The sequence below is a fragment of the Rhinatrema bivittatum genome, chromosome 3, assembly GCF_901001135.1.
Source record: "Rhinatrema bivittatum chromosome 3, aRhiBiv1.1, whole genome shotgun sequence".
Classification (NCBI taxonomy): Eukaryota; Metazoa; Chordata; class Amphibia; order Gymnophiona; family Rhinatrematidae; genus Rhinatrema; species Rhinatrema bivittatum.
The window spans coordinates 255,311,831-255,338,340 of NC_042617.1; the positions used below are offsets into that span (position 1 = coordinate 255,311,831).

The 26,510-nt window shown below is 42.3% G+C and overlaps 2 protein-coding genes across 3 annotated transcripts in view; one reads left to right on the plus strand and one right to left on the minus strand.

The window, feature by feature from the left end:
* NINL (ninein like) overlaps positions 1-17,572 on the plus strand; it is a 331,277-nt gene extending 313,705 nt beyond the window's left edge. The window contains 4 exon segments of the mRNA XM_029594490.1: positions 14,544-14,609; positions 14,611-14,631; positions 14,633-14,659; positions 16,536-17,572. Of these exon segments, the coding sequence (XP_029450350.1) occupies positions 14,544-14,609; positions 14,611-14,631; positions 14,633-14,659; positions 16,536-16,727 (306 nt within the window). The 3' untranslated portion in view covers positions 16,728-17,572.
* Positions 17,573-24,579: 7,007 nt separating this feature from the next.
* Positions 24,580-26,510, minus strand: part of GINS1 (GINS complex subunit 1) — a 64,672-nt gene continuing 62,741 nt past the window's right edge. For both annotated transcript variants that reach the window (XM_029594499.1, XM_029594496.1), the window contains one exon: positions 24,580-25,849. In XM_029594499.1, the coding sequence (XP_029450359.1) occupies positions 25,781-25,849 (69 nt within the window). In that variant the 3' untranslated portion in view covers positions 24,580-25,780. The remainder of the gene's footprint in view (positions 25,850-26,510) is intronic.

The window sequence follows — 26,510 nt, forward strand, 5'->3', positions numbered from 1 at the left end:
TGGTATTAGGCCTACTGTAATGCATCTTGGGTATGGGCATGACCCTCAGAGAGCCACTCAAACAGCAACAACCCTACCTATGAAAGTTAACACTATAAATATTACACTAGGCCTAAAATAGTAAAACAGAACAATCCAAGCTGCTATAGATCCCTACATAGAAACTACAAACTAATGGAATAACTCACTTCAGTCACAGATGCAAAACACAGACCCTCAAATACAGAATAAAGAGACCATACAGAATAAAAAGAAATGTACAGACAAAAACTGAACTGGTAACCGCAATAAGCCAAATTCTGTATGCACTGCAGCAATGTAAAAAACAGAAATATTACCATTCCTCATAAAACAAAATTAGTAAAACCATGCCAATAAAAATAATAATTCAAAACAATTAATGAGTAGAATAACATACAATCATTAAACTCATATAAAAAATCTTCCAAACATCAATAAAATATTGCAAAACAGAAAATTCCCTGTTATCCATACCTTGGAACTTTTGATTTCCAGATGCCTGAAATTGTCATGGATTAGCAGGCAGAGAGTAACTAGGGTAGTTGTGCACAAACATGCTCTCTCCCACACACAAGCACACATGCTCTCTCTCACTCACTTCCTCCTTGACTTAGCAGGCAGCAGTAGTCTCCTTCTTCAGTCCCTCTGGCCATGGGGCATTGGACTACTTCCTGTAGGGCGCGCTTCTCCTCCTCCTTGCTCAGAAGTGCGGCCCTGCTGAAATCAATGGCGTGGTAAGTGTGGCCTTTGTAAGTGGAAAAGCAACATGGCCCCACCAGAATCAGCAGCGGGGCCACATTGCTTTTCCACTTACTAAGGCCATGCTGACCACGCTGTCTATTTCGATGGGGCCAAGCTGCTTTCTCTTTTGCTGAGGACCCACCGACTCTTCTTGGAGCATAGCAGTGGTAGAGGTGCCTTTTGGTGACTGTGTCTATAGCTATGGCCATATTGGCCATAAGCACACTATGGCTCTGCCTTGTTTCACATTCTCTGAGAAAAGCAGGTCTATTAATCCATAGAAAAAATGGGACAAAATCACTGTCACTGATGACCCTAGAATTATCTGGTAACTCTAGACCAGAGCTTCCCAAACTTGTCCTATTTACTCCATGGTCAGTCAAATTTTTAGGATCTCCACAATGAATATGAATTGGAGATGTATATTCATTGTTGAGATCTTGGAAACCTAACAGTGGAATCACTAGATTGAGTTTGGGAACCAGTACCCTATATTCGGGAAGCAACATGCTGTATCCCAGGGGTTCTGCCTCTATTGCATCTCATTACATATTCATTGTGGATATCCTGAAAACCAACTGATGATTCTCTCACTCCTAGACCCTCCAGTATGGGTCATTTCATGTTTTCTTAGTTCAGATTTACTTCTGAAGCTTTTATCACATTCAGAACATTAAAATAGCTTCTTACCGGGGCAGTTTCTCCAAATGGGTTTGTTTTGTGCATACCTTGATAGCAATGGACATCATTTGTAAGCCATGGCATGTTGGGGATAATCAAAATCTCTCAAATTTACTTAGTATTTGCATTGAGCCAAAGAGAGCCTCCGTCTGCAGTTAATAAGGTGCAATTTTTACAGGCAACTTTTTAAACTTTTGGGACCGCCATGATATTAAGTCGGAGGGTGCACAGAAAAGCAGCCAGCAGAAATTAACACCTACCCTTTGGTAGGCACTAATTTCTTAAAGTAAAATGTGCGGCTTGGCTGCACATTTTACTTACTGAATCACGCGGGAATGACTAATAGGGCCATCAACATGCATTTGCATGTTGCGGGCGCTATTAGTTTCGGGGGGAGGTTGGACGCGCGTTTTTGACGCGCTATTACCCCTTACTGAATAAAGGGAAAAGCTAACCCGTCAAACGCGCGTCCAAATGCCAGTTAACAGTGCACTCCACTGGAGCGCACTGTACTGTATCGGCCTGAATGTGACCTTATCAAATCAAGAGCTTGAGTAGCTTAGTGGTTAGAGCAGTAGGCTGTGAACCAGGTAAGCCAGGATTCAAATTCTCCTGCTGCTCCTTTTTTCCTTGGGCAAGTCACTTTGCCCTCCATTGCCTCAGGTACAAAGTTACAGCTAGATTTACTAAGCTGCAATAAGGTGTTATCATGCATTAAATTCCTTTTATTGCGCCAAATCGCCATATAGCGTCTGTATCACGTGATATTTTAAATGATTTCTTCTCCCTATAGACATGAGCTGCTTTGCATGCAAAATACTGCCTCTTTGTAATTTTTTAAAGGGAGTTTTATTATTTTTTACATTTTTAGTTTAAAACGACACTTCTGTACACCGTTTTGATTAAACATTGTTTGTAAAAGCGGTATAAAAACATTTTAAAATAAATAAATAATGTGTACAAAGCAGCGTATGCATAGGCAATTCAATGTAAATAAAATAATGCGGCTGACTTAGAAAAAGGTTAGCCTATTTTACTGTGTTTCAGGTACATGCAGCTAAACCTTTGCGATAACAAGCCTCCCAGTACTCCCAGAATGTTAGTTCAAGGGCCAACTGGCCCTTATTTACACTTCCCCAGGGGTTAAAGTCCCCCTCCCTAGGGTCTATATAGATCCCTTCAACCTCCCCACCCTGAAATGGAAAAAAAAATAGTAGCAATCTTCACATGGCGATGTCATGCTCCTTAGTGTTCACCTTCCTCTTGAACCAAAATATAGCTCCCTGGTTCAGCACACTTTCTCCCCACTGCTCAGACTATTCTGCCCCGAAAGCATGTATCCCCAAACCCCATCTCCCCCCCACTGCCATAATTTAAAATCCCTGATCTCTATTGACCCCGCCCCTACCCAAAATTTAGACCCTGGGGGTCAGTTGATTAGGATCATAAGAGACAAATAGTTGTGAGGCCTGACAATTTGGCTGTTTTTTTTTTTCTGTAACAAGCCAATGCTCGTTTACAGTCTAGGGAATGAAGAGCCTTGTCACCTTTATGTGCATATGGCCTCAGGAAGAAAGTAGGTAACCTGATGGTTTGATTAATATGGAAAACTGAGACCACCTTTGGCAGAAACTTTGGGTGGGTGCCAAGTACCCCTCTGTTGTGGAAGAATTGCATATATAGAGAATAATGAACCAAAGCCTGAAGCTCATTGTCTCTTCTGGCTAAAGTGATTGCAACAAGGAATAATGCTTTCCATGTGAAAAATTTAAGAGAAGCCAAATCCAGTGGTTCAAAAGGTGGCTTCATAAATTACATCAGGACCACATTAAGGTTCCATGGAACAGGTGCTTTGACAACTGGAAGTTTAGTATGCCATAAACCTTTCATGGACTTTGATACCAAAGGATAAGTGGAGAATGACCTACTCTCAATCGGAATATGGTAGGTCTCTATGGCACAGAGATTAGGAGTGGAGGAGTAGCCTAGTGGTTAGAGCAGCAGGCTATGAATCAATGAGACCAGCGTTCAAGTTCCACTGTCACTCCTTGGGACCTTGGGCAAGTCACTTTACCCTCCATTGCCTCAGGTACAAACTTAGATTGTAAACCCTCTGGGGATAGGGAAATACCTACAGTACCAGAATGTAATCTGCTTTGAAGTGGTGAAACGTGGAATATAAAGTCTAAGTAAATAAATATACTCTCACTGCTGAGGTGGGAATGGATCCAAGGAGCTTTGTTGACACCAGGCAGAGAACTGTTTCCATTTAAAGCCATAAACTCTCCTAGTTAAAGGTTTTCTGAGAGGGATCAGAGAGCTGAGGTACAAGGCACACCAACCACGCTTGTCTGGTGCAATAAGAATCACATGGGCCCAGTCTTTGAATGCTTTGTGTAACATCCTAGCTATTAGTGGAAACGTGTGCTTGAGATCTGCATTCCAGTTGAGCAGAAAAGTGTCCTGTGCAGATCTAAGTTCACTGGGAAGAATGGAACAAAAACTTTCCATTTTTCTGTTTTCTTCTGACGTGACGAGGTCAATGGAGGGATGTCCCCAAAGATTGAACAGTCCGTTGGCTGCTGACTGTTACAGGGACCATGTATGCGGATGAAATGTCCTACTGAGGTGGTTTACTAATATATTGGTGATTCTCAGAAGATAGGTTGCTTGCAGATAATTGCATGTTCATTCCCATATTTTTATCGCCTCTTGGCAGAGGGTCCATGACCTCCTGCCTCCTTGCTGACATAGAACATGGCTACTTGTTTGACTGTTTAAATGAGAATTTTCTTTCCTTCAAGGAGATGCATAAAAGTCATTAAGGCATATCTGAAGGTTGATCTAAAACTGCTTCTCTGCTAATGACCAAGTTTCATTGATTCGGAAGGGACACGTTTGGTTTCTCCCAAATCTTGTGTCTGTCACTAATGTGACCTGGTGAGGAAGTAGAGTATTTCCTCCTTCTGTAAGGAATAGGGATCTAGCCACCAGTAAAGTTTGTTTCGTTTCCTGTGAGACATTCACCAAAGTAGTCAAGTCAGAGGACCCATTGAAGGAAGCGTATGTGGAGGTGGGTTAGTGATGGTAAATGAACTGCTGCCGCCATTTCCTTGGCTGTATTTGATCTGTGTTCAGCAACTTATGAACAAGGAATCCAAGATATTTACTTGATCTGTCGGAAAAAATGGTCTCTCCTGTAGCCGTGCTCTGAGGAATTTAATTCTCTGAGATGGAATTAAGGTTAATTTTTTTCGAAATTCATAATGATTGTAGGAGCTGAAGGGAGGTCAGCACTCCTTCCTTGGAAGTCATGGTCACTAGCCAGTCCTCCAGGTAAGGGAAGACACAGATGACTTGATGATGGAGGTGAGCTAAGTATTTGGAGCAGTTGACAGATCAAAGGGAAGTACCCGATACTGGTAATGAGAACATTTTACCACAAAGTGTAGATAATGCTAGTGGGAGGGATGAATGGGTATTTGAGCATAGGGTTTCTTTCAGTTCCAGGGATGAAAGGTAGAATCCTGTGATAGGAGTTCATCTTGAATTTCTCTTGAAGTAGATTTTTGTTCAGATTTCTTAAATTCGGGATTGGTCTCAATCTCCAGGATTTCTTGGGGATAAGAAAATAGCAGGTGAAGAACCCTGGCCATGTTGATTGGGCGGGACAGGTTCTATTGCCTGCTGTGTGGTAGCAACCCCATCTCAGGCAGAGCTGCACTGAGTGAGACAGATTCAGTTTAAGGCTGGACAATGAGGAAACATGGGAACTCGGGAGAAATGCAAGCTGTAACCAGGCTCTACAATCTTGAGAATCTAGCGGTCCTTGGTGATCTTGCCTATTCATCCAGGTAGAGGTGAATTCTCCCACCATATTAGAGAGGATGCGTGCTGGTCTTGGTCTAGGCTTGGGCTAGACTTTATTTAAAAAATGTATTACCCACCCTTCCAATGTTCAGGGTGGGGTACAATAAAGATTCACAGTTGTCAATCAGACAAACACATAAAAATAAAAATAAAAATGGGTGAACACTAATGGTCTAAACATTTTTTTAGAAATACATTTATTTAAAATATGAACATTATTTGTTGAATTGCTTTTGATTGGCGCTGCTGGCTTCAAGATAGAATCTCTTGTTGCTGTGGAAGCAGAGGCAGAGCTTGGTACTACTGGAATTGCCTGAAGGGGCATCTCTGGATGTAAAACTGCTTATAAGCAAAACAGGGCCTACTTGCCCCATTGAATATATCTTGACTGTCAAATATTGCTCCTTAATTTAAGCATTCCAAATGCCAAACGAGCTAGTGCTGCACTTTAAACAGTTAATGTAAATAACGAGAAGTGCAGGCCAAATTTTGTCGATCCAAAATTTCATTTAATATGTAATCATATGGCAACTCCACTGTTCTGTTAATTGTACTATTCCAATACAGAGTAGGGGGCCGTGTTTCGCCCAATGGGAGGGACTGCCCTCCGGTGCGGGGAGGAAATTTTTCTGACATTTTGATTAGAAGGTAACAAAAGTGGATCTATCTCTTGGACATGGTAGCTCCAAATGGACTTAATTGCGACCTTGAGTGGAGCTACTTCACCTGAGAGTATTCCCTGTTCTGTGTACTTACCTGCCTTGTTCTGATTGGCTACCCATTCTCACGCAGTGATTGGTTGAGCCTATCCGTGCCAAAATGTTCGTGGTGTTTAAATCCTGGTTGCACTGTAACTTCAGTGCACTCCCTGCAACTCTGTTTCCACATATTGATAAGGTATGTTTCATTTAGCCTTTGATTGTTTGACTTTATTGTGAAACTATTATACAAGCTATTTGTTTGTCGGCTTTACCCTTTGTTGTTGTTGATCCGTGTTTAAATGCATTTATATTTATTGTTACAGAACACTTGATTTAACGGTGTTTCCCTCCCGATGCAGCCAGTGGGCGAAACATGGGGTCCGTGTTGGGGGACCCCTACTCTGTATCCCCTACTCTGTATTGGAATAGTACAATTAACAGAACAGTGGAGTTCTGGAACTCCACTGTTCTGTTAATTGGAACTTTTGGATCGACAAAATTTGGCCTGCACTTCTCGTTCCTTAATTTAAGCAACCATTTTTCTTGAGTTTATTTCTGAAAAGATGATCTCCCAAGCAGGGAATATCCACTAGCTTACCGTTGACATCATTGACATCATCACACAAACTGCTGGCTCTCAATCAAGCTATTCGGCTTGTTCTGATGGAAGCTGATGAGTAGCGGGCCATTGTATCAAACACCTCATAAACTGATTAAATAAGATGGCATATATACTCTTCCTCATCTAGTAGTAGCTGTGGGTATGCAAGAAGTAAGGGCTTCAGTTTTTGAATGCAGTGATGTAAATATTGAACCATGTAAAACTGGTGAGTGGAAATGCATGCATTAAGTATGAAGTTCTGGAACATGTTTTTACCAAAATTGTCCAGGATTCTTTCCCTGGTGGAGTGTTTGAAAATATTATTTTCTTTGCTCTTTTTAGAGCTGACTTCACTAAAACTGCTTGATTAAGGCAACCACAGTACTCTGAAATCTGTAGCGCTCGATGTCATCTACTTGGATTTCAGCAAAGCTTTTGATACGGTTCCGCACAGGAGACTGGTGAATAAAACGAGAAGCTTAGGAGTGAGTGCCGAGGTGGTGACCTGGATTGAAAACTGGTTGACAGATAGAAGACAATGCGTGATGGTAAATGGAACTTTCTCTGAAGAGAGAGCGGTTTTAAGTGGTGTACCGCAAGGATCGGTGTTGGGACCGGTCCTGTTCAATATCTTTGTGAGCGACATTGCGGACGGGATAGAAGGTAAGGTTTGTCTTTTTGCGGATGACACTAAGATCTGGCAACAGAGTGGGACACGCCGGAAGGAGTGGAGAGAATGAGACGGGATTTAAGGAAACTGGAAGAGTGGTCAAAGATATGGCAGCTGAGATTCAATGCCAAGAAGTGGCAAAGTCATGCATATGGGGAGTGGAAATCCGAATGAACTGTATTCGATGGGGGGGGGGGGGGGAAGGCTGATGTGCACGGAGCAGGAGAGGGACCTTGGGGTGATAGTGTCTATGATATGAAGTCTGCGAAACAATGCGAAAAGGCGATAGCAAAAGCCAGAAGAATGCTGGGATGCATAGAGAGAGGAATATCGAGTAAGAAAGGGAAGTGATTATCCCCTTGTACAGGTCCTTGGTAAGGCCTCACCTGGTAGTACTGTGTTCAGTTCTGGAGACCGTATCTACAAAGAGACAAGGACAAGATGGAAGCGGTACAGAGAAGGGCGACCAGGAAGGTGGAGGGTCTTCATCGGATGACATACGAGGAGAGATTGAAGAATCTAAATATGTACTCCCTGGAGGAAAGGAGGAGCAGGGGTGATATGATTCAGAATTTCAGATACTTGAAAAACTTTAATGATCCAAAGACAACGACAAACCTTTTCTGTCAGAAAAAAATCAGCAGAACCAGAGGTCACGAGCTGAGGCTCCAGGGAGGAAGACTAAGAACCAATGTCAGGAAGTATTTCTTCACGGAAAGGGTGGTGGATGCCTGGAATGCCCTTCCGGAGGAAGTGGTGAAGTCTAAAACTGTGAACGACTTCAAAGGGGCGTGGGATAAACACTGTGGATCTATCAAGTCTAGAGGGCGTGAATAAAGTGGAGGCATTCAAACACTGCACGGAGCGGCAGTAGCCACAGAGGCATTCACGGAGCGGGATGCCAGTGGCCAGTAGTTAGTGTTCCACCTTCATGGAGCGGAAGGATGGAGGGCTGCTATCTCCAAAAAAAAAATAAAAACAGGGGTGGGTAAGAGTATGGGGCAAGGGTGTGGCCTGCTTGTTACAGCGGTTGCTACCCCTAATTGAGCTGGATGTCACTTGGATGCAGATACGGCACTGCTCTCTAAATTGGTGGTGGGGTGGAGGGGAATTAGGGCTGGAGGGTACTGGAAGCCAATAGTAACAGGTGGGAGAGAGAAAAAGGGAAAAAAAATGGATAAAGTGCGTAGCTTGCTGGGCAGACTAGATGGGCCGTTTGGTCTTCTTCTGCCGTCATTTCTATGTTTCTATGTATGTTTCTAGTCTTCTGGACTCTATACTTGAAGTCCAATTTCCTTGCTACTGGGGCACAAGAAATCATATTCTCCCACATTCTTGTTTGTAATTCTTGCAGGATAGCATGGATGAGAACAGCTGCTGCCCCGTCAGGGTGTCTAGGATCTAGAGAATATGGAAGACTTCTGTGTGAGGGTCTTTGTATTTGTGGATGCTAACTCCAAGTGCCTTGCCCAACTTGTCCAAAACTTGGAGTATAAGAGGTCCTCAAGTGGAGATGAGTGTTCTGGGAAAGGGGAGTGGAGGGTATTACCATTGAACTTCCTCAGATCCGAGAGTGGAGAGAATGCTAATCCAGGACCCCAATGATGAAGTAGGTGACTGAGGGAGGGGTCCTTGGTTGCCTAGGAAGAGTGTATTTAAATGTGGGGGATATATTCCTGGTGGGCATCCTCCAACTGACTAGACTTTGCTGCAAGCAAATGGTGAGGATTAGAACCATCCTACAGGGGGACTGATAGAGTTCCCATTCAGTCAGGTGTTGGTGGAATGCCTTCTTGTGGGAGTAAATCTTATATCCTAGAGAGGAGAGGTTGAAGAATACCCTCTTTGTCTTTAGCCACCAGAGAGGTAAAGAAAGTCTTCACCAACTCTGCCACTTGGTCTAAGAGCTACTGTGCCCTTTGGCTGGGCATTAGAGGTAGATCATCCTCTTCTGAATCCAGGATGGACTCTTCCTGCACATCAAATGGGATCTGGTGTTTCTAGGCATGAGCCTTGCTCCAATAACTTTAATGGGATCATTACCCTAGAAATTAGTAGAAGTAAGTGAAGCATATCTCCTTCTGCCCCTGAAAAACCTCCTAAATGTATGGTGATTTAGTGAAGAACTGTGTGGGAAGCACTGTGGTCCAGTGTGTTGACAGGGCAGCAGCTTGTTCAAATGCATGAGGCATAGATGGAGGAAACATCAATGCCAGTGATGTCCAATGCGTCGAGTACTCTGGGGTCTGATGCATCAAAGACGCTGAAGCCTTATGCACTGACAACACTGGGGCTCGATGCAGCATCAACTGCATTGATAGCACTGAGATTCAATGTTTTTTTGTTGCCAATTGTGCCACTGGCTCCAAAGAGTGATGCTGCTACTCCTTTGAAGGACCCGAGCTGCGTGCCTTCTTATGTTTACTCAACTCCAAGGACCTGGCCTACTCCAGTAAAGGATGGAGGGAGGGTTTTGAGGAGTATACCCCGGGTGCTCAACTTAGCACCCGGGGTACATGACAAGGCTCCACTCCAGGAGGAGGACCAGCTGCGTCTCTTCAGAGAATTATGCAGTTCCTCCATTTTCCAGGTCCTGTTCTTTTGGAAGCACAGAGAAACATTTGATCACAGTGGTAATGTAAATGGTTAGTAGGGGGTCACTTATAGATATTTTATTTAGAAATAGAATAGATTTTTACATAGGTTTTAAAGATAAGGTCAGGTAATAGGGCAGAATTTAAAACACAATTTAGAAAAATTAATGTTTTTACTTCTCTCTTTGCCTTTTGCTGTTTTTATTTGACTACAAGCTTTCTGTTGTATTATTTAGAACAAACTTATAGAAACTTAAAAAAACCACAAAAGGGTGGGGGAAGAACATGAGTACTAGAGAAGATGAGTTTAGATTCTTTTAGAATGTCATACCCAAGAAAGCAGGTTGTGATCAGAAGGCATAAGAACATAAGAACATAAGAAAATGCCATACTGGGTCAGACCAAGGGTCCATCAAGCCCAGCATCCTGTTTCCAACAGTGGCCAATCCAGGCCATAAGAACCTGGCAAGTACCCAAAAACTAAGTCTATTCCATGTAACCATTGCTAATGGCAGTGGCTATTCTCTAAGTGAACTTAATAGCAGGTAATGGACTTCTCCTCCAAGAACTTATCCAATCCTTTTTTAAACACAGCTATACTAACTCACGAACCACATTCTCTGGCAACAAATTCCAGAGTTTAATTGTGCGTTGAGTAAAAAAGAACTTTCTCCGATTAGTTTTAAATGTGCCCCATGCTAACTTCATGGAGTGTCCCCTAGTCTTTCTACTATCCGAAAGAGTAAATAACCGATTCACATCTACCCGTTCTAGACCTCTCATGATTTTAAACACCTCTATCATATCCCCCCTCAGTCGTCTCTTCTCCAAGCTGAAAAGTCCTAACCTCTTTAGTGTTTCCTCATAGGGGAGTTGTTCCATTCCCCTTATCATTTTGGTAGCCCTTCTCTGTACCTTCTCCATCGCAATTATATCTTTTTTGAGATGCGGCGACCAGAATTGTACACAGTATTCAAGGTGCGGTCTCACCATGGAGCGATACAGAGGCATTATGACATTTTCCGTTTTATTCATCATTCCTTTTCTAATAATTCCCAACATTCTGTTTGCTTTTTTGACTGCCGCAGCACACTGAACCGACGATTTCAATGTGTTATCCACTATGACACCTAGATCTCTTTCTTGGGTTGTAGCACCTAATATGGAACCCAACATCGTGTAATTATAGCATGGGTTATTTTTCCCTATATGCATCACCTTGCACTTATCCACATTAAATTTCATCTGCCATTTGGATGTCCAATTTTCCAGTCTCACAAGGTCTTCCTGCAATTTATCACAATCTGCTTGTGATTTAACTACTCTGCACAATTTTGTGTCATCTGCAAATTTGATTATCTCACTCGTCGTATTTCTTTCCAGATCATTTATAAATATATTGAACAGTAAGGGTCCCAATACAGATCCCTGAGGCACTCCACTGTCCACTCCCTTCCACTGAGAAAATTGCCCATTTAATCCTACTCTCTGTTTCCTGTCTTTTAGCCAGTTTGCAATCCACAAAAGGACATCGCCACCTATCCCATGACGTTTTACTTTTCCTAGAAGCCTCTCATGAGGACTTTGTCAAACGCCTTCTGAAAATCCAAGTATACTATATCTACCGGTTCAGTGCTGACAAGACTATGAGAATAGATAGAATTCTGCACAGTACATGAAAATGTCTCAACACCTAAGGCACGGATGCAAAGTATTGTTGATGAATAGGGTCCATGAAAACTGAATAAGGTCTACATTGAACTGAAACCAATGAGAGCTTGACAATGCATTCAGATATAACCAGGCATCCCCTGGAGTCAGACAAACCAATTGTGTATCTAGAAAGTGTGGACATATATCATGAACTGGCCAGAGCTGCCTAGCAACCAAAGAATAGCCAATCATGAACTAGATACCAATGATGGCAAGCTAAGCTCTGCCCACAATGACCACATATAAAAAACAGCAGCACAGCAGCTCAACAGGAAGATCAGTAAGACTGCAACAGGAAGTGTTGAGGAACTCTCAAAGCCGAATTCAGCAACCTTTTGTTAAATTCCATTTGTTAATTTACTTTTGTCTCGTTACCATTTTGGTACTCTCCAGTTGTATTATTTTGAATCTTTCCTATCTTCCAATGCCCAAGTTTATTCCCCTTGTTTAATGTAACTTTTTACCTTCTATATATTGTTAATTGGTTTTTCCCTAGTTTCATTGTAAACTAGTACGATAAGACCTTGTCTTGAAGCATCGGTATATTAAAAGAAATTTAAATAAAAATAAATAAAGTGCTGAGAACCAAAAAGTGTCTTGGCAGCACAGCGGAACCCCTACCAAAGAATTCAATTAGCCAAAGACTTCTGAAGCAACTAAACTTCAGGTGATACTAATGTTAGATGAGGCTTAGAATTCTTGTTTAGGGTTATCTGACCAGCTTCCCAGGGTAAGAAATGAATGTGGTGAACTTGTATATTAAGACTTCCATGATTCTATTATTTTTCTCTACTTTTTGGATTAAGGTGGGGCCTGGGATTGGGTGGAATGGTTCGCTAAGGGCCCCAACTTACAATAACAATTTGCCTGGTCATGGTGTGGTCCCAGACAGTGGTAGCAGATGTTGTGCTCATCTGTAATGGACATTTTCTTGCTGTATATACAGTCCTTGAAGCAACTAATAGTGGGCTTCCTGCTTCAAAACATCCTGTGATGAAAACCTTTTTTTTGCTTTTTGGGGAGCTGTTTGGGGAGCTTCTGAGGCAGCGAGGCAACACAAAAATTGAAAACCTGAAATACCAACAGATATCACTAAGAAAAGAGTTACATGTCTATCTGATGCTTGGACAAAAAAAGATTGAAAGGCTTAAGAGACAATGCCTGTGTGGAATGCGCTCCCACCAGACATTCGGCTTGAGTTCTGCCACTCTTCATTCAAAAAAAAAACTTAAAACCTGGCTCTTTAGCCAAGCTTTTCCAGGACCATGATCATCATTTTTTCCCCTCCAACCAGCAAGAACATATCTTCTTCACAAACCCCCATTTTCCATACCACTACCTACTTCGGTAATCTAATCTCTTGCTGCAGGACACTTGAGACTTTCTCAACTTATACGTTATAATTTTTATGCTCAATAAGACCTGTCAACTTAATTGTTTAAGTCTTTTTTTTTTTTTTTTCTCCTTTATCTTTTGGTCATCAATGTTACAACGTTACTGTTAAATTTTGAACTTATGTACACTGTTCCAAGTTTCATAACCTTGTTCTATGTAATGCCTTTTGGCAATTTTCATGTTCTGTTTCAATGTAAACCGATGTGATCTTTATTTCATATAGGAACACCGGTATATAAAAATCTAAAAATAAATAAATAAATAAATAAATAGAAACTCCCACACATGCTCAGTAGAGCAAAAGCTCTATGAGTTGAGATAAGGGTCCGTTTGGTACTGTCGGATGATGTCACCTATTTTCATGGCTAATTCACCCCACTTGTTGATGGAGAAAAAAAGATAATGTATTTGTTAGTAGCTCACCAGCATTTCACTGCTGCTTTGGAGCCTTCATCAGGAATTGTCAGTGAGCCACATTAATGAATTTACTTTTGACTGAAATGGTGTATCTTCTTGTTTTTCCAAGTAGATATTTGGTAGGTTAAGCACTGGCTATTACCATTTTTTTTTTATGGATAATGCATACATTTTTTTGTGTGAAGTGCTGTAACTTTAGCTCAAATATACAATTCATATCATATGTATTGAAACAGGGTGGGCCAATTTTGGGAAGGGCAGCATAGCAATGCTGCAGAAAGGGCTGCAAGATCTGGCTCTGCCCATGTAATCGTTGCAGGAGATCTGGGGCTGGGTTGGATAGGCAGGAAGCAACTGTCCAATGGTGCATTTTAACTCCCCTCCTCCTTTCTGCACTGATCAGTAGAAGGATGAGAGCAGAGGTTCCTTGGCCTTGGTCCCTCCTTGTTGCAGCTCCTGGCCAACTGCCACTTTGAACTGCATGGAATACTCTACAACTGCATGGCTCAAAGCGGCAGCCGGGCCATGAGGAAAAAGGATGCGGCCCAGAGGCACCACTGCTCTCTTCTTGCTGTTGCTCAGCATAGAAAAGAATAAAGATGAGAAAGGGCTAAGGGATAGTGCTGACTTCAGGGGATGGGGTTTTATAACAGCTGCTAGTCAGACTCTGAGTCTAGATTGGGGGGAGATAGGAGAGAAAGGACAAAAGAGAAGATGGTGTCAGGGACAGGGGGGAAGAGAGAGAGAGACAGGGGGAGGTTTGGGCATGGGGAAAAAGGGAGTGTAGTGGGAGGGGTCAGGGCCATAAGAGACAGGGAGGAAATGGGATAAGGGTTTGCCTCCCTCCCCCTGCAACTAAAAAGGAGGTGTTTCACTGCCCCTGATGCTATGTTTTTCTAAAAAGGACACATATCTAGTTAATAATTGGGGAATTGTGGGCAAGTTGTTTTCACACCATCCAAATTCTTTTGGGGAAATTTGAATAAAAAAATATTTTAGGCAGAGCACACCCCCTCTTTTCCCAGAACATTCTTATGGTGCCTTTAGTTGTTCATTTGTGTGCTGTTTGGAGGTGGAGGCAGGACGGCTACTTTGGAGTTCTGACTTTGTTGCACAATTTGAGCCATGTCTAATTGCAGGAAGAGAATGAAAAACTTCTCAGGAGGATGGAGGAGAGGATGCTGGAGGTGGAAATGAATCTGAAGAAATGTACGTATGATGCTTCAGGGAGAAGGTGAATCAGCTGAAGGAGCAGGTAAGTGCTTGTGACTCCTGCAGTGATACGCAGCTTGGAAGTCAATAGAAGCAGAGCCTATGGGGGGGGGGGGGGGGAAGTGGCAGGCCTGGGACTGAACATGTTGCAGGAGCTGCTGCAGGAATAAACAAAGTTCAACTTCGATGGAACATTGGTACCTTACCAGCCATGCACAGGTTTAAAAGGTAGTCACAGCTTGAGTCCTCTTGCCAGATTTCAGAGGGAGGGTTCAGCAGGTGACTCAGGGGCACAATATCTAGCTGCTACAAATGAAAGCATGACTCCAGATGCTTCTCCCACTATTTTGGCACTGAGGGGATTGGGAGTGGACTTTGGCAGGCATCATAGCCCAGAAAAAGGAAGTTAGCTGCACCTCCCAAAAAATGATATATATATCAGGGGTAGGCAACTCTGTCCTGGAATGCCATAAACTGGTCTGTTTTTCAGGACATCCACAATGAATATATAAAAGTATATTTTCATGCACTGCCTCCATGTTATGCAAATAAAGCTCTTGCATATTCATTGTGGATGTCCTGCAAAACAGACCAGTTTTATGGCACTCCAGGACTGGAGTTGCCTATCCCTGATATATACAAATGTAATTTTTTGTGGTGCAGCTAGCTCCTTCTCTATCTGTCTTATTTAGTATCATTTTCAGGAAGATGCATTTTGCCTATTTCGGTGCCTGAAATTCATATGACGTGGAAATTTTTCACTCTGTTTTGTTGACACAGCATCCAATGCACAAAAGGCTTCGATCTTCTTGATACTGAATTCTCTCTCTATTTTCTTCAGTACGCATGGGGTTAGCCAGGATGCAATCCTGAGGTTCATGTGGAAAAATAGGGTAATAATACAATCAGAGGTCAAAGAGACTATTATTTACATATTCACTCTTTATTGCTAACAACACATGTTTATAAGCAGTAATTATTTATAACATGTAGATCACTTATGTCTTCACACGTAGGGACGTTGGGTGTGTGTCCCTTAACGTCGTGGAGCGGCATTAGGTAACAATCGCAGAGAAATGGGTTGTAAACGGAAATCAGTGTTGAGGTTCTGACTTTATCGACTCTGGCAGCGTGTTGAAAATTCTGGTGATTATGTTTGATAGTGTGAGAAACACATTGGTGACACACTTATGTGAAGGTATAGATGAATGGGTATAGATGAATGGGTATATGACATGTGGTCTCTTATGGACGTGGTGATTCATGAAAATGTTTGAAGAAGTTGGAGAAACATAGGAATGTGTTTTGCAGGAGTGAATTAGGATGGAATTTTCTCAGTAATTCCCCTGATGAAGCCCTAGCAGAGGGTGAAATGAGGCTCTCGTCAGAAGTTCAAGAACCTGAGAGTTTAAGAAGTTGAGAACATGAGAAAATAGAAGCATATTGGATAAGTTATAATAACATTTGTATTGTCCAACACAATTCTGTAAAATCATTTTAGCATATGTTTGGGGGATCTTCTCTTGATGAATAGATTTTATGAGAGTTTGGTGTGAGTGGGCATGTTAGTTACATGGTATGAATGGAGGGTAATGTATGAATGCGAGGGTTATGGGTTCATTTTATACAGGATGAATGTATGATTTTTGAACATTGTCACATATGTTTGTACATATAGTGTGATTAATATCATAGGCACATGATCCGTAAGTGATCTACATGTTATAAATAATTACTGCTTATAAACGTGCTGTTAGCAATAAAGAGTGAATAGGTTATATAATAGTCTCTTAGACCTCTGATTGTATCATTAGACATAGGAGATTTTCAGAGGAACTGCATGGTGTTTTTACCTGATTTGGAAAATAGGGTAAGCCATAAGACAAATAGAGATGATGGAATATTTTTTTTCTTTTTAGCTGGAAAAGAATGCAAAATCAGATCTGTTGCTGAAAGACTTGTATGTGGAAAATGCACAGTTGATGAAGGCTCTGCAAGTTACGGAGCAGAGGCAAAAAAATGCTGAGAAAAAGAACTTTGTCCTGGAGGAGAAGATTACAGCCCTCAATAAACTAATCCAAAAACTTGCCCCTGCATCTCTCACAGCATAATGGTTATGGGATGAAGAAAATGTGCCATACAGACACCAGTCAGCCACTGGTGAAAAACGGCACTCTGCAGACAGCTCCGACCTGTCATTAATGGTCATGGGTATGCTGCTGCATGATGGTTTGGATCTGCACAGTGACTCCTGACATGCGTGCAAGGCGTAGATATGGCCGTGGAAGATGTCATCATTGCTGGTTCCAATATTTGCTTCCCAGTGCTTGCTTTGCAAAGTTGCTTGGGGCTGGGTTTGAAAGTCAAAGGCAATAAAATAAATGGGAAAAGGATCTGGTTCGGTGGCATCGGTCATAAGGCTGGAGATTTGTATTTCAGTCTCTTGTGCAGCAGGACCAGCAGCGTTCAGCTGTTGTTATAGAGATCACATGCTGGAGCTGAAGAAGGAAGGACCAGTGCCACTACTGTGCTGTAAACCCCTGCCGCACACAGGCCCGGTGGGGGCTAGTCTTGGTGGTGGAGGGGAAGATGCCTTCATCCTTGGGATGACTGGTGAGGGCACTAGCATTGCCCAGGCATCCTGTATGGAGTGGGGGATTATAGAGAGGGAAATACAGAATGTAAAAGCAAAGCATCTTTTTGCTTTGATGGAATAAAGGTTTTCAAGAATATACAATTCCGCTACGCAAAAGAACACATCAGATTACCATCTTAGAACATTATGGTATTTATGTGTAATGGTAGGGTCATCCCCCCACTCCATGAACAAGCAATTGTCTGTCTTTTGACTGGTAATTTGTAAAGTGTGTACACAAAATGTACAGATTTTATACAATGAATTTTCAGTATGTATATATTTATACAGTGTGGCTATGAAATAAAACATTAAAAAGGACATTCTCTTGCTGTGAATATATTGCTGCAAGATATACCGAATCCCTCTATTTAAATCATACATTTGAGCCATACTAATTGGTAATACTTTTCAACAGAAACCTGAGAAATGTGCACCTTTTTTTTTTTTCCCCCTTCAGAGATTGGGAGATCCTTTTTCCATGTTCTTTGTTCACAACTCCAGAAAAGGTGGATTATATCCACTCTTTGTGAACTCCCCAAAATGATTTACTTGAGATAAGTTAAACCGAGATAATAAAGCTGGACAGTGCTACAGACTGAGGAGACTCACACGGCTTGTGGGAACATGTTCCACAATGGCAAAGTAATGTGACATCGCCCTACTTCTGTGGATGTTATTTGTTCTTGCTTGTCCACGGAGAACACGAAGTATGGGGATGCCAAGAGGAAGAGTCACTGGGCAAAGCACATTCATTGAAAGGCAACAGTTAGGGCTAAGTTGCAATTTGTTGGTTTCTGCTATGCTAATGGTACTATGGCAATAAATACATTTTGCATTGTATGCAGACTACCCAATTTCCTCTAGAAACTGTATTACTCCCAGTTAAATATATTATCTTCACATTTATATGAGTTGAATGAATCAGGACTCAGCCCTATCATTTCCATTCCTTCTATAAGACTTCTAGTATAGTGGTTCTCTACCCAGTTCCTTGGCATCTACCTGGCCAATCTGGTTTTCAGAAGATCTACAGTGAATATGCACAATGGGGCAGATTTTCAAAGGGATACGCGTGTAAGATACGCGCGTACCCCCCGAAAACCTGCCCCAAGTTCCCCCTGTACGCGCGAGCCTATGTTGAATAGGCTCGGCAGTGCGCGTAAAGTCCCGGGGCTTTCCTAAGGGTGTTGTCAGGGGTGCATTGTCACGGCGGCACGTCATCCGGGGGCGGGGTTCCAGAGGCCTCGGGCATGTGTAACTTGTCAAACAAAGGTGGTGGGGGGGGGGGGGGGGGGTTTAGATAGGGCTGAGGGGGGTGGGGTAAGGGAGGGAAGGTGCGGGGGTGTGTGAAAGGGAAAGTTCCATCCGAAGCCGCTCCGATTTTCGGAGCAGCCTCGGAGGGAGTCTGCGTGCTCAGCGAGCGCAGGCTGCCGATTTTGCACAGCCTTGCGCGTGCCGACCCCGGATTTAAAGGCTACGCGCATATCTATTAAAATCCGGTGTACTCGTTTGCCGCCTGGTGTGGTGAACAAAGTACGCGCAGGCGTACTTTTAAAAATCTACCCCACTATATATTTGCATACAATGGAGACTGTGCCTACAAATATCTTGCATGCACCATTTATTGTGGATATTTTGAAAAACAGACTAGCCCAATGAGTCTTGAGAAACTAGGTTGAGAACCACAGGTCTACTGCACTTATCCTTTTCTTTATCAGGCATTTTTCCCCTCTTCCAAAATGTCCAGGTTGTTTAACTGCTATTGAGAAAGCACTTACCTGTCCTTGCTGAAGAAATGATGCATTTGTAATTACTCTGTATTTTACCAAATATTACAGGGCTGGCCAACCCTTCAGCACCAAGAGCCAAGGAATCAGAACGCACATTACCAAAGAGCCTTGTGTTTTCAAGAGATGGGGGCTTCCTCCCGTCTACTCAACCCTACCAGAATTCCTCTCTCTCAATCCCCGCACCAGTGTTCTCTTCTCATTCCACCCACCACATTTCAACCGGTTCTTCTCTCAGTTCCACCTTGTACCCATCAGTCTCTCAAAATCCTTCATGTTTCCTGAAATCTCCCACCCTGTTCCCTCCAGCCTCTCTGTCTCCTCTATCCCTGCTAGTCTTTCTCAATTTCCCCCATCCATTTCTCTCAATCTTCCTACCAGTCTCTCTTGCTTTCCCTTCACCCTGTCCCAAGTCTATCTATCCTCCCATCCTGTTCCCAAGTTATTTCAGTTCCCCAGCCCTGCCTCATCAATCTCTCGCCATCCTCCCACTCTGCCTCCACCATTTTCTACCAGGTCTCCTCCCCTCAAGCACTGTCCAATGTATTTCTGTCTCTCCCTCAATCCCCCCTACCCTGTCCTTACCAGTTCACTAATGGTAGCCCCAGCATAATATCCCCCAGTCCCCCTTAAAATGTCGACAGGGCTTGGCTGCCCCTAACATAACATCTCCTAACCCCATACCTTGTGTTACTTTTGCTTCCTTCTCACCCTCTGTTCAGCACCATTTTCCCCCTGACATCCTCTTTGTTCTACTGCTCTCTCCTACTCTACTGTCTATCTCCTTTCACCTACCCTTCCCTTTGGCCAGCACCACTATCCCCCCTGCCCCACCACCTTTCTCTTTCCCCTGCCTCCAACCTGCCCTCTATCTCTCTCTTCCTGGCCTCTCTCCCATTTTTTGTCTCTCCTATACCTCTCTATAGCTCTCTCTCATACATCCTCCACCATCACCCTTATTGGGTTTTTACACATTTCTCTGCCATCACTGCTGTCTCTCTCAAAGTCTTCCCCTCTCCTAATAACCATCTCTGTTTCTCACCCTTTCAATATCTTTACCCCTCTGGCTGTCATACTCCCCTCACCACCACTTTCTCTCTCTTTCCCTCTTTCCCTTCCCCTCCACATTCAGCTCTGGCTGTCATCATCCTCAAACTCCACCCCCCATCCCTTACTAATTCTGTCACTTTCCCTCTCCCTTCCTCACCTTGGCCTCTCTCATACGCACTCTCACCACTACCTCTGTCCCACCCCTCCCTACCCCTGATGCTATTCTGGCTTTCTGAACCTGCGCCATCACCACCTCAAAACTTTCTTTCATAGGCACCATTCTCCTCTGGCTTATTTGAACCTCTATACTGGCCTTTTCTCCAGTTATTTAGAACTCCTATCACAATCCCTGGCTCCTTCACTCCTGCCATGCTATTTCAGACACAAAATTCCTACACGGTGCTCATACAACCCTCTAACCTGGCCATCTCTCTATCCTGTTATTCCCTTCACTCTAGCCATGGTCGGTTCACACTGCTGCAGCACGGACATTAGGGTGGATAAGGGGCCAGATAGTCCAATTTGCATTGCTGGCTTCAGGAAGATACAGAAATAAAGGCTAACAAATTAAAAACCCAATAAATATATAAAGTGATACCTTTTTTTATTGGACTAAATTCAACAAAAAGGTATTGCCTTATATATTTGTTTTTGCTTTTATTTGTTAACCTTTGTTTTTGTGCATTCAAGTGGACTAACATAGCAACCACACTAATTTACGCAGGGAGCTATTTAACTGCTTCTCCCCTCTCCCACAGCATTCAACTCCTTGTACTGGCCCCCAGCATTCAACCTCTCAATTATCCAAATGTTCACCTCTTTTCATGTCACTCAGAGAAAAGTATTCGCCCCCTCTTGTATCTCAGACTGCCATTTCTCTCCCCCCCCTTTCCTTGCCATAAATCATTGTGGCCTGCTTGGAGCTCTGGGTGATTCCCCTCCTTTCCTCTGCCATCAGCTGTATCCAAAGCCTTGAAAGCACAATGACCTCAGGCAATGCTCAGTCCAGGCCCTCTGCTCCAGGCAGAACAGAGAAGACTCATCTAACTCCAGGCAGCAGGTGAGATGGGGAATAGACAGGATGGAGAGGGTTGGAGCAGAGTGTTGTCTGGCTCTTCCTTGCTGTTTTGGCAGCCCCAGCCTTGCCCCCTTCCCTCCTGTCCACCAGTGCTGCTGGTTGCAAACAAGATGGAAGGGACAGAGCAGGGATGAGAAAAGTAAAGCCCCTCCTTCCTGCAAAGCCCCACTGCAAGAACTGCCAGATAGGGGCTGGAGCAGAAATGCTCTTCTCTGCTCTGTGTGCTCCCTTGCTCCAGCCCCTCCTCTCCTGTCCTATCCAGTGGTTGCTCGGCTGCCATGGGGACAGGAGAGCAAGAGGCATATTTTACACCAGAGAGCCACAGGTTCACCACCCGAGATATTTTGTTGGTATTGCTTTTGCACCTTTGACAATGCATATATTTTGTTTTTATCCCAGTCCTTCTCAAATCTGTCTTTATAATCCCATAGCCAGTCAGATTTTAAGAATAACCAAAATGAATATGCATGAGAGATATTTGCATATGTTGGAAACCTATATGGAACTTTCTCATGTATATTCATTGAGGATATTCTGAGAACCTAACTGGCTGTGCAGTAATAACGACAGATTTGTGCATCACTCTTTTACTTCTATTCAAAATATACAAGTTCTTCAAAGCAGACTGAAAATGTCATTTACATGGATAAGCCCTATTATGCAATGAAGTATCATAACAGGAATGTTTTTCACTGTGCACGTGCACAAAATCTAAATATTGTAGGTTTGAAGTAATATTGTAGAAATGGTACTCTATTAAATCCAGAATCTACAAACATAATTTATAGGAGTGACTCTGGTACTGCTAAATCTTCTTAGTATTAACTTCTACCTCAGGAGCTTTTCAATGTTTGTTACAAGAACAAAAATGGGAGAAAATCAGTTAAAAAATGATTCATCATTTTGCTGGGTAAGTATCAGGTTGTTGGTGGGCAGAAGCCAGAAATTTAAAAAAATATATTATGTACCTAGAACAGTGATTTCTGAACTTTTTATAAAGAGAGCCCTATTACTTTTAATTTCACTGCAAGGGCTAGATCTTTCCCTACTTTTCACTTTTTCCTTCCTTCTCCCCTAAAGGCCGATCCAATACTGACGTGATAAAAATGTGTGTTCAAACCAGATGCCCCTTTTTTTTTTTAATGCACGCACCATCACCTCTCCTGCACGCTCGATGCAATAGGAAAATAAGCCCCAGTGCAGAAAAGGAAGAACTAGGGATAAAGTGTGCGTCCCTAGCACATCCATGGCATTGGGCGCCCAGGAAAAGTGGCTGGCACAGCAAAAAAAAAAAAAAAAAAGAGCACGTGAGCAGTAGGCACGTGCATACTGCAGCCATAACCACATGTCTATAGGGCAGGAGGAGGTGACATAACTGCCACTGGAGCTGCACTCGAAGGAGGCTAAGAGTTGCAGTTGGGAAGAAAGGCCGAAGCTGCCACTGGAGCCACTGCTGAGGAGGAAGACCCAGGAAACTGTGTCCTGCTGAGAAGAGAGAAAGGGATACTGGGGAGGGGATGAAAAAGGAAGATGCAAGACATGAGCAGGCTGATGCAATACCGTGAGCTCAGGCTAGTGCACAGGGAAACCCACAGTTGGACGCATGTCCATAACTCCATATGCAATAAGGAGATTATTAGCGCGTCCAAACTAGTGTGTAGCTAATTAGTGCTCATCACATGTAAATGCCATGTTGATGAGACTATTAGCTATTACCCCCTTATGTAAAAAATAAATGTGCAGACATGCACGTTTTTACCCTCATAAATTAACGCCAGCCCCGGAGCTGGCATTAACTTTTGGGGCTCCTCAAGACTTAACAGCAAAGCAGAAAATACTGCTTTTCTGTAGTTCCTCAGCCTAATAGTGTGGCGATATTAAAACGGGTCATCCGTTTTCCTAACCTGACCACCATTTAAAAAAAAATATATTTTTTTTACATTACTCCTTTTTTCTGTTCCTCCGACTTAATATCGCCACAATATTAAGCTGGAGGAACTACAGAAAAGCAGTATTTTCTGCCTATTAACTTTTGGGGCTCCTCAAGATTTAACGCCAGCTCTAAAAATGCTCAATAGAACTAGCCTGCTGGCTCAGTGGTTATGCTGCACATTCCCATGCTAAAGCACAGGTATAAGCAAACTGAGGGATACTTTATAACCTCAACTTTGTGCTGGAAGTTTTAATCATCAGTCATTCATAATTTGGACACAGGTATGCCCATACCTTTTGCTTATTTTTCAAGATTTTTCAGCTGCAAATAAAACATCAAGAGATTTTTTACCAGTTTTATGTAAATAAAATACATTTTTCTACATGCTAATTTTTGCACCAGGAAAAGGAACACTGATTTTTTTCTTTTGAAAATTTTAGAGCAATGTGTGTATGATGAAATGTCCCAGATGTTACAAAATAAACTTCTTTCCCAGATGTTACAAAATAACCTTCTTAATCAACCAGACACTGCAATGTTTCAGAAGGATCATTCCTCCCTTCTTCAGGAGCAAATGCAAACACACTGATAAAGCATAACCCGGTATGCTGAAATGATAGGACAGAAAAGATTATGAAGCATAAATACAAGCAATATATTAAAATGACACACATCATCAAAAAGTGCAACAATGAGAAAGCCTGGTGTTAGGAACATGTGAATAAACTATACTCAAACTCACTGTCATGGAGAAATTAATGAGATTCAAGGCAGTGGTACTATAATTGAAAAAAAAACCCCCCCACTGTAAACTGTCAAAGAGAAAACCAAACCAACTTTAGGAAGGCACTGCATAGACAAGGCAGATATCAAAACAAAAATACATTACCCAGAGGGTACATAAATTCTATAAAAACATCCATTCTCCAAGTATGTTACACGAAGAACAACTTACTGCATGCGAAAAGGAAACAAAAGCTGTCAGTTAATCCCATGAATGCTTGCCTTCCATTCTGCAGTTAACCATTGATATATTGGCTAAGTACGTAACAGAAACCCATGATCAAAAGGTGACATAAATGCCAAGCTCCCCCCTCATTGTGTTAAATGAAATATGCAAAACATGTAAACAAATACAAAAGTAAATATAGGTTCCAACACGCATGTTTTTGAAAAAAATAAACTGGTACTGACATTCATGGCAGCACTATCAAACATTCTAAGCTGCCACAGAGAAAAACAAACCAACATCAGGAAGGCACGGCATAGATGCAAGTAAATTGCCCAAGGGGGTTCATAAAATATAAAAGCACATCTATGCCCCAAATGTATTGCAAAAAGATGAACTTACTGCGTGCGGGGTATTTCTTTAATTTCAGAGAAATTTAAACACTGCCGGCAGAGCAGGAGCTGCAAACCAGCAGTGCTGAAACACCAGCGTTTTAAAGACAAGGAGAGCAAACTCAGACTGTCAATCAACCCCGCGAGTGCGTGCCTTCCATACTATGGCTAACTCTCTGTATGTTGGTAAAATATGACAAAACCCATGATCAGGAAGACAACATAAATGCAAAAATAAATGAATTGATCCCCCTTCATTACATTTGATAAGGTAAGTAAAAATATTGTAAACAAATACCAAACCAAAATTACAAATTCCAAACCTGCCTTTACATTTTAAAAATGAATGGAAATTTATAATAAATGTCAATCTATTTTGTCATTCATACCCAGTGGGGATACAGTCCCTAGTGTAAAAACCCAATAGTTTTCTCTACGGTTGAGATGTGACTTGAGGCACACTCCCCTCCAAAAATTAACATGTAGAAAAGTTTTTTTTAATTTTTTTACATAAAAGTAGTCAAAAAATCTCTTGATGTTTTATTTGCAGCTCAAAAAATTCTTGAAAAATAAGCAAAAGGTATGGGCATACCTATGTCCAAATTATGAATGACTGATGATGAAGACTCCCAGCACAAAGTTGAGGTTATAAAGCACCCCTTAGTGTGCTTATACCTGCGCTTTATGATGATCATTCATATTCTTTGTTATATATGAGCCATTGGTCAACATCTATATTTTCAAAGTGAGATCATTATTGGTGTTTGTGTTATTCTTACACTTTGGGGGTCCATGCGGCAGGTCCCAGGGTAGTATTCCTGACCCAGATCTTCCACTCCCTGGGTTGGTGGGGGCTGAGGCTGCTGCAGCGGTAGTGTTCACAACCTCTTGGGGAGAGAGTTTTAGTCATCACACAATGGTGACAGCTAGCAGCTATGAGTGCAAAGTTCCAGAAGCAATGCTGATGCATGGTCTTCAACTGAGAATTATTATTTGTAATGTATACCTGCACTTCTCTCGGACTCAGAATGGCTTTCCAAAACAAAAATCTAAGATTCAACTGCACTAGGAGGACAAAAACATTATTCTAAATTGCAGTATATAATTACAAATGAAGTTTTTAATAAAGCAGGGCATGAACACAATTTTGCATAGAATAAAAACCTTCAAACTAACTGGTCTCAGAGGGTTTCTGTATATGAAACAATTGAAAAGGACAAAGCAATAGATTGAGATTTTGGAATCACAATAATTATAAAAGAGAGAATTTTTTTTTTTTTATTAAGGTCAGTCTCAAAAGCGGACATCTATAAGGTTTGCTGATTTATAGGGGAGCATCATGACAACACATGTTCCAAAACTCCTTGTCTGATCAGCTGTTCACATTTCCATCTGGGTAAAAAATGCTGAAGAACAAAGAAAAAAATGTTAGAAGCTTGAAAAACAAACCAACCCCTGCCCCTAAACTGTGCTCTCTTTGTTACATTTATGTGTCTCTGTGTATCACACACAAATTTAACAAAGAGAGCACAGTTTAGGAGCGGGGGTTGGTTTGTTTTTCAATCATTTAGAAACATAGAAAATGACAGCAGAAAAGGACCAAACAGTCCATCCAGTCTGCCCAGCAAGCTTATGGTAGCATCTGCTGAGCCATCAAGTCTCCCCCTTACTTAGTTTCCCAAACCTTCAAAGTCAGGGCCCTTGTTGGTTGCTGTCTGAGTCCAATTCCCTGTTACCTCTTGTTGTTGAAGCAGAGAGCAATGTTGGAGTTGCATCCAAATTATAAGGCATGCTGGTTAAGGGTAATAACCGCCACACCAGCAAGTTCCCCCCATGCTTATTTGTTTTCCCAGACCATAAAAATCCAATGCCCTTGTTGGTTGCTGTCTGAATCTAATTCCTCTTTTCCCTCTACCATAAAAGCAGAGAGCAATAATGGAGTGGCATCAACAGTATCAAGGTTTATTGGTTAAGGGTAGTAATTGCCACACCAGCAAGTTACTCCCATGCACCATTTTCTTCATTTCCATCCTCTAGCCTTTAGGGTTCCCCAGTGTTTATCCCATG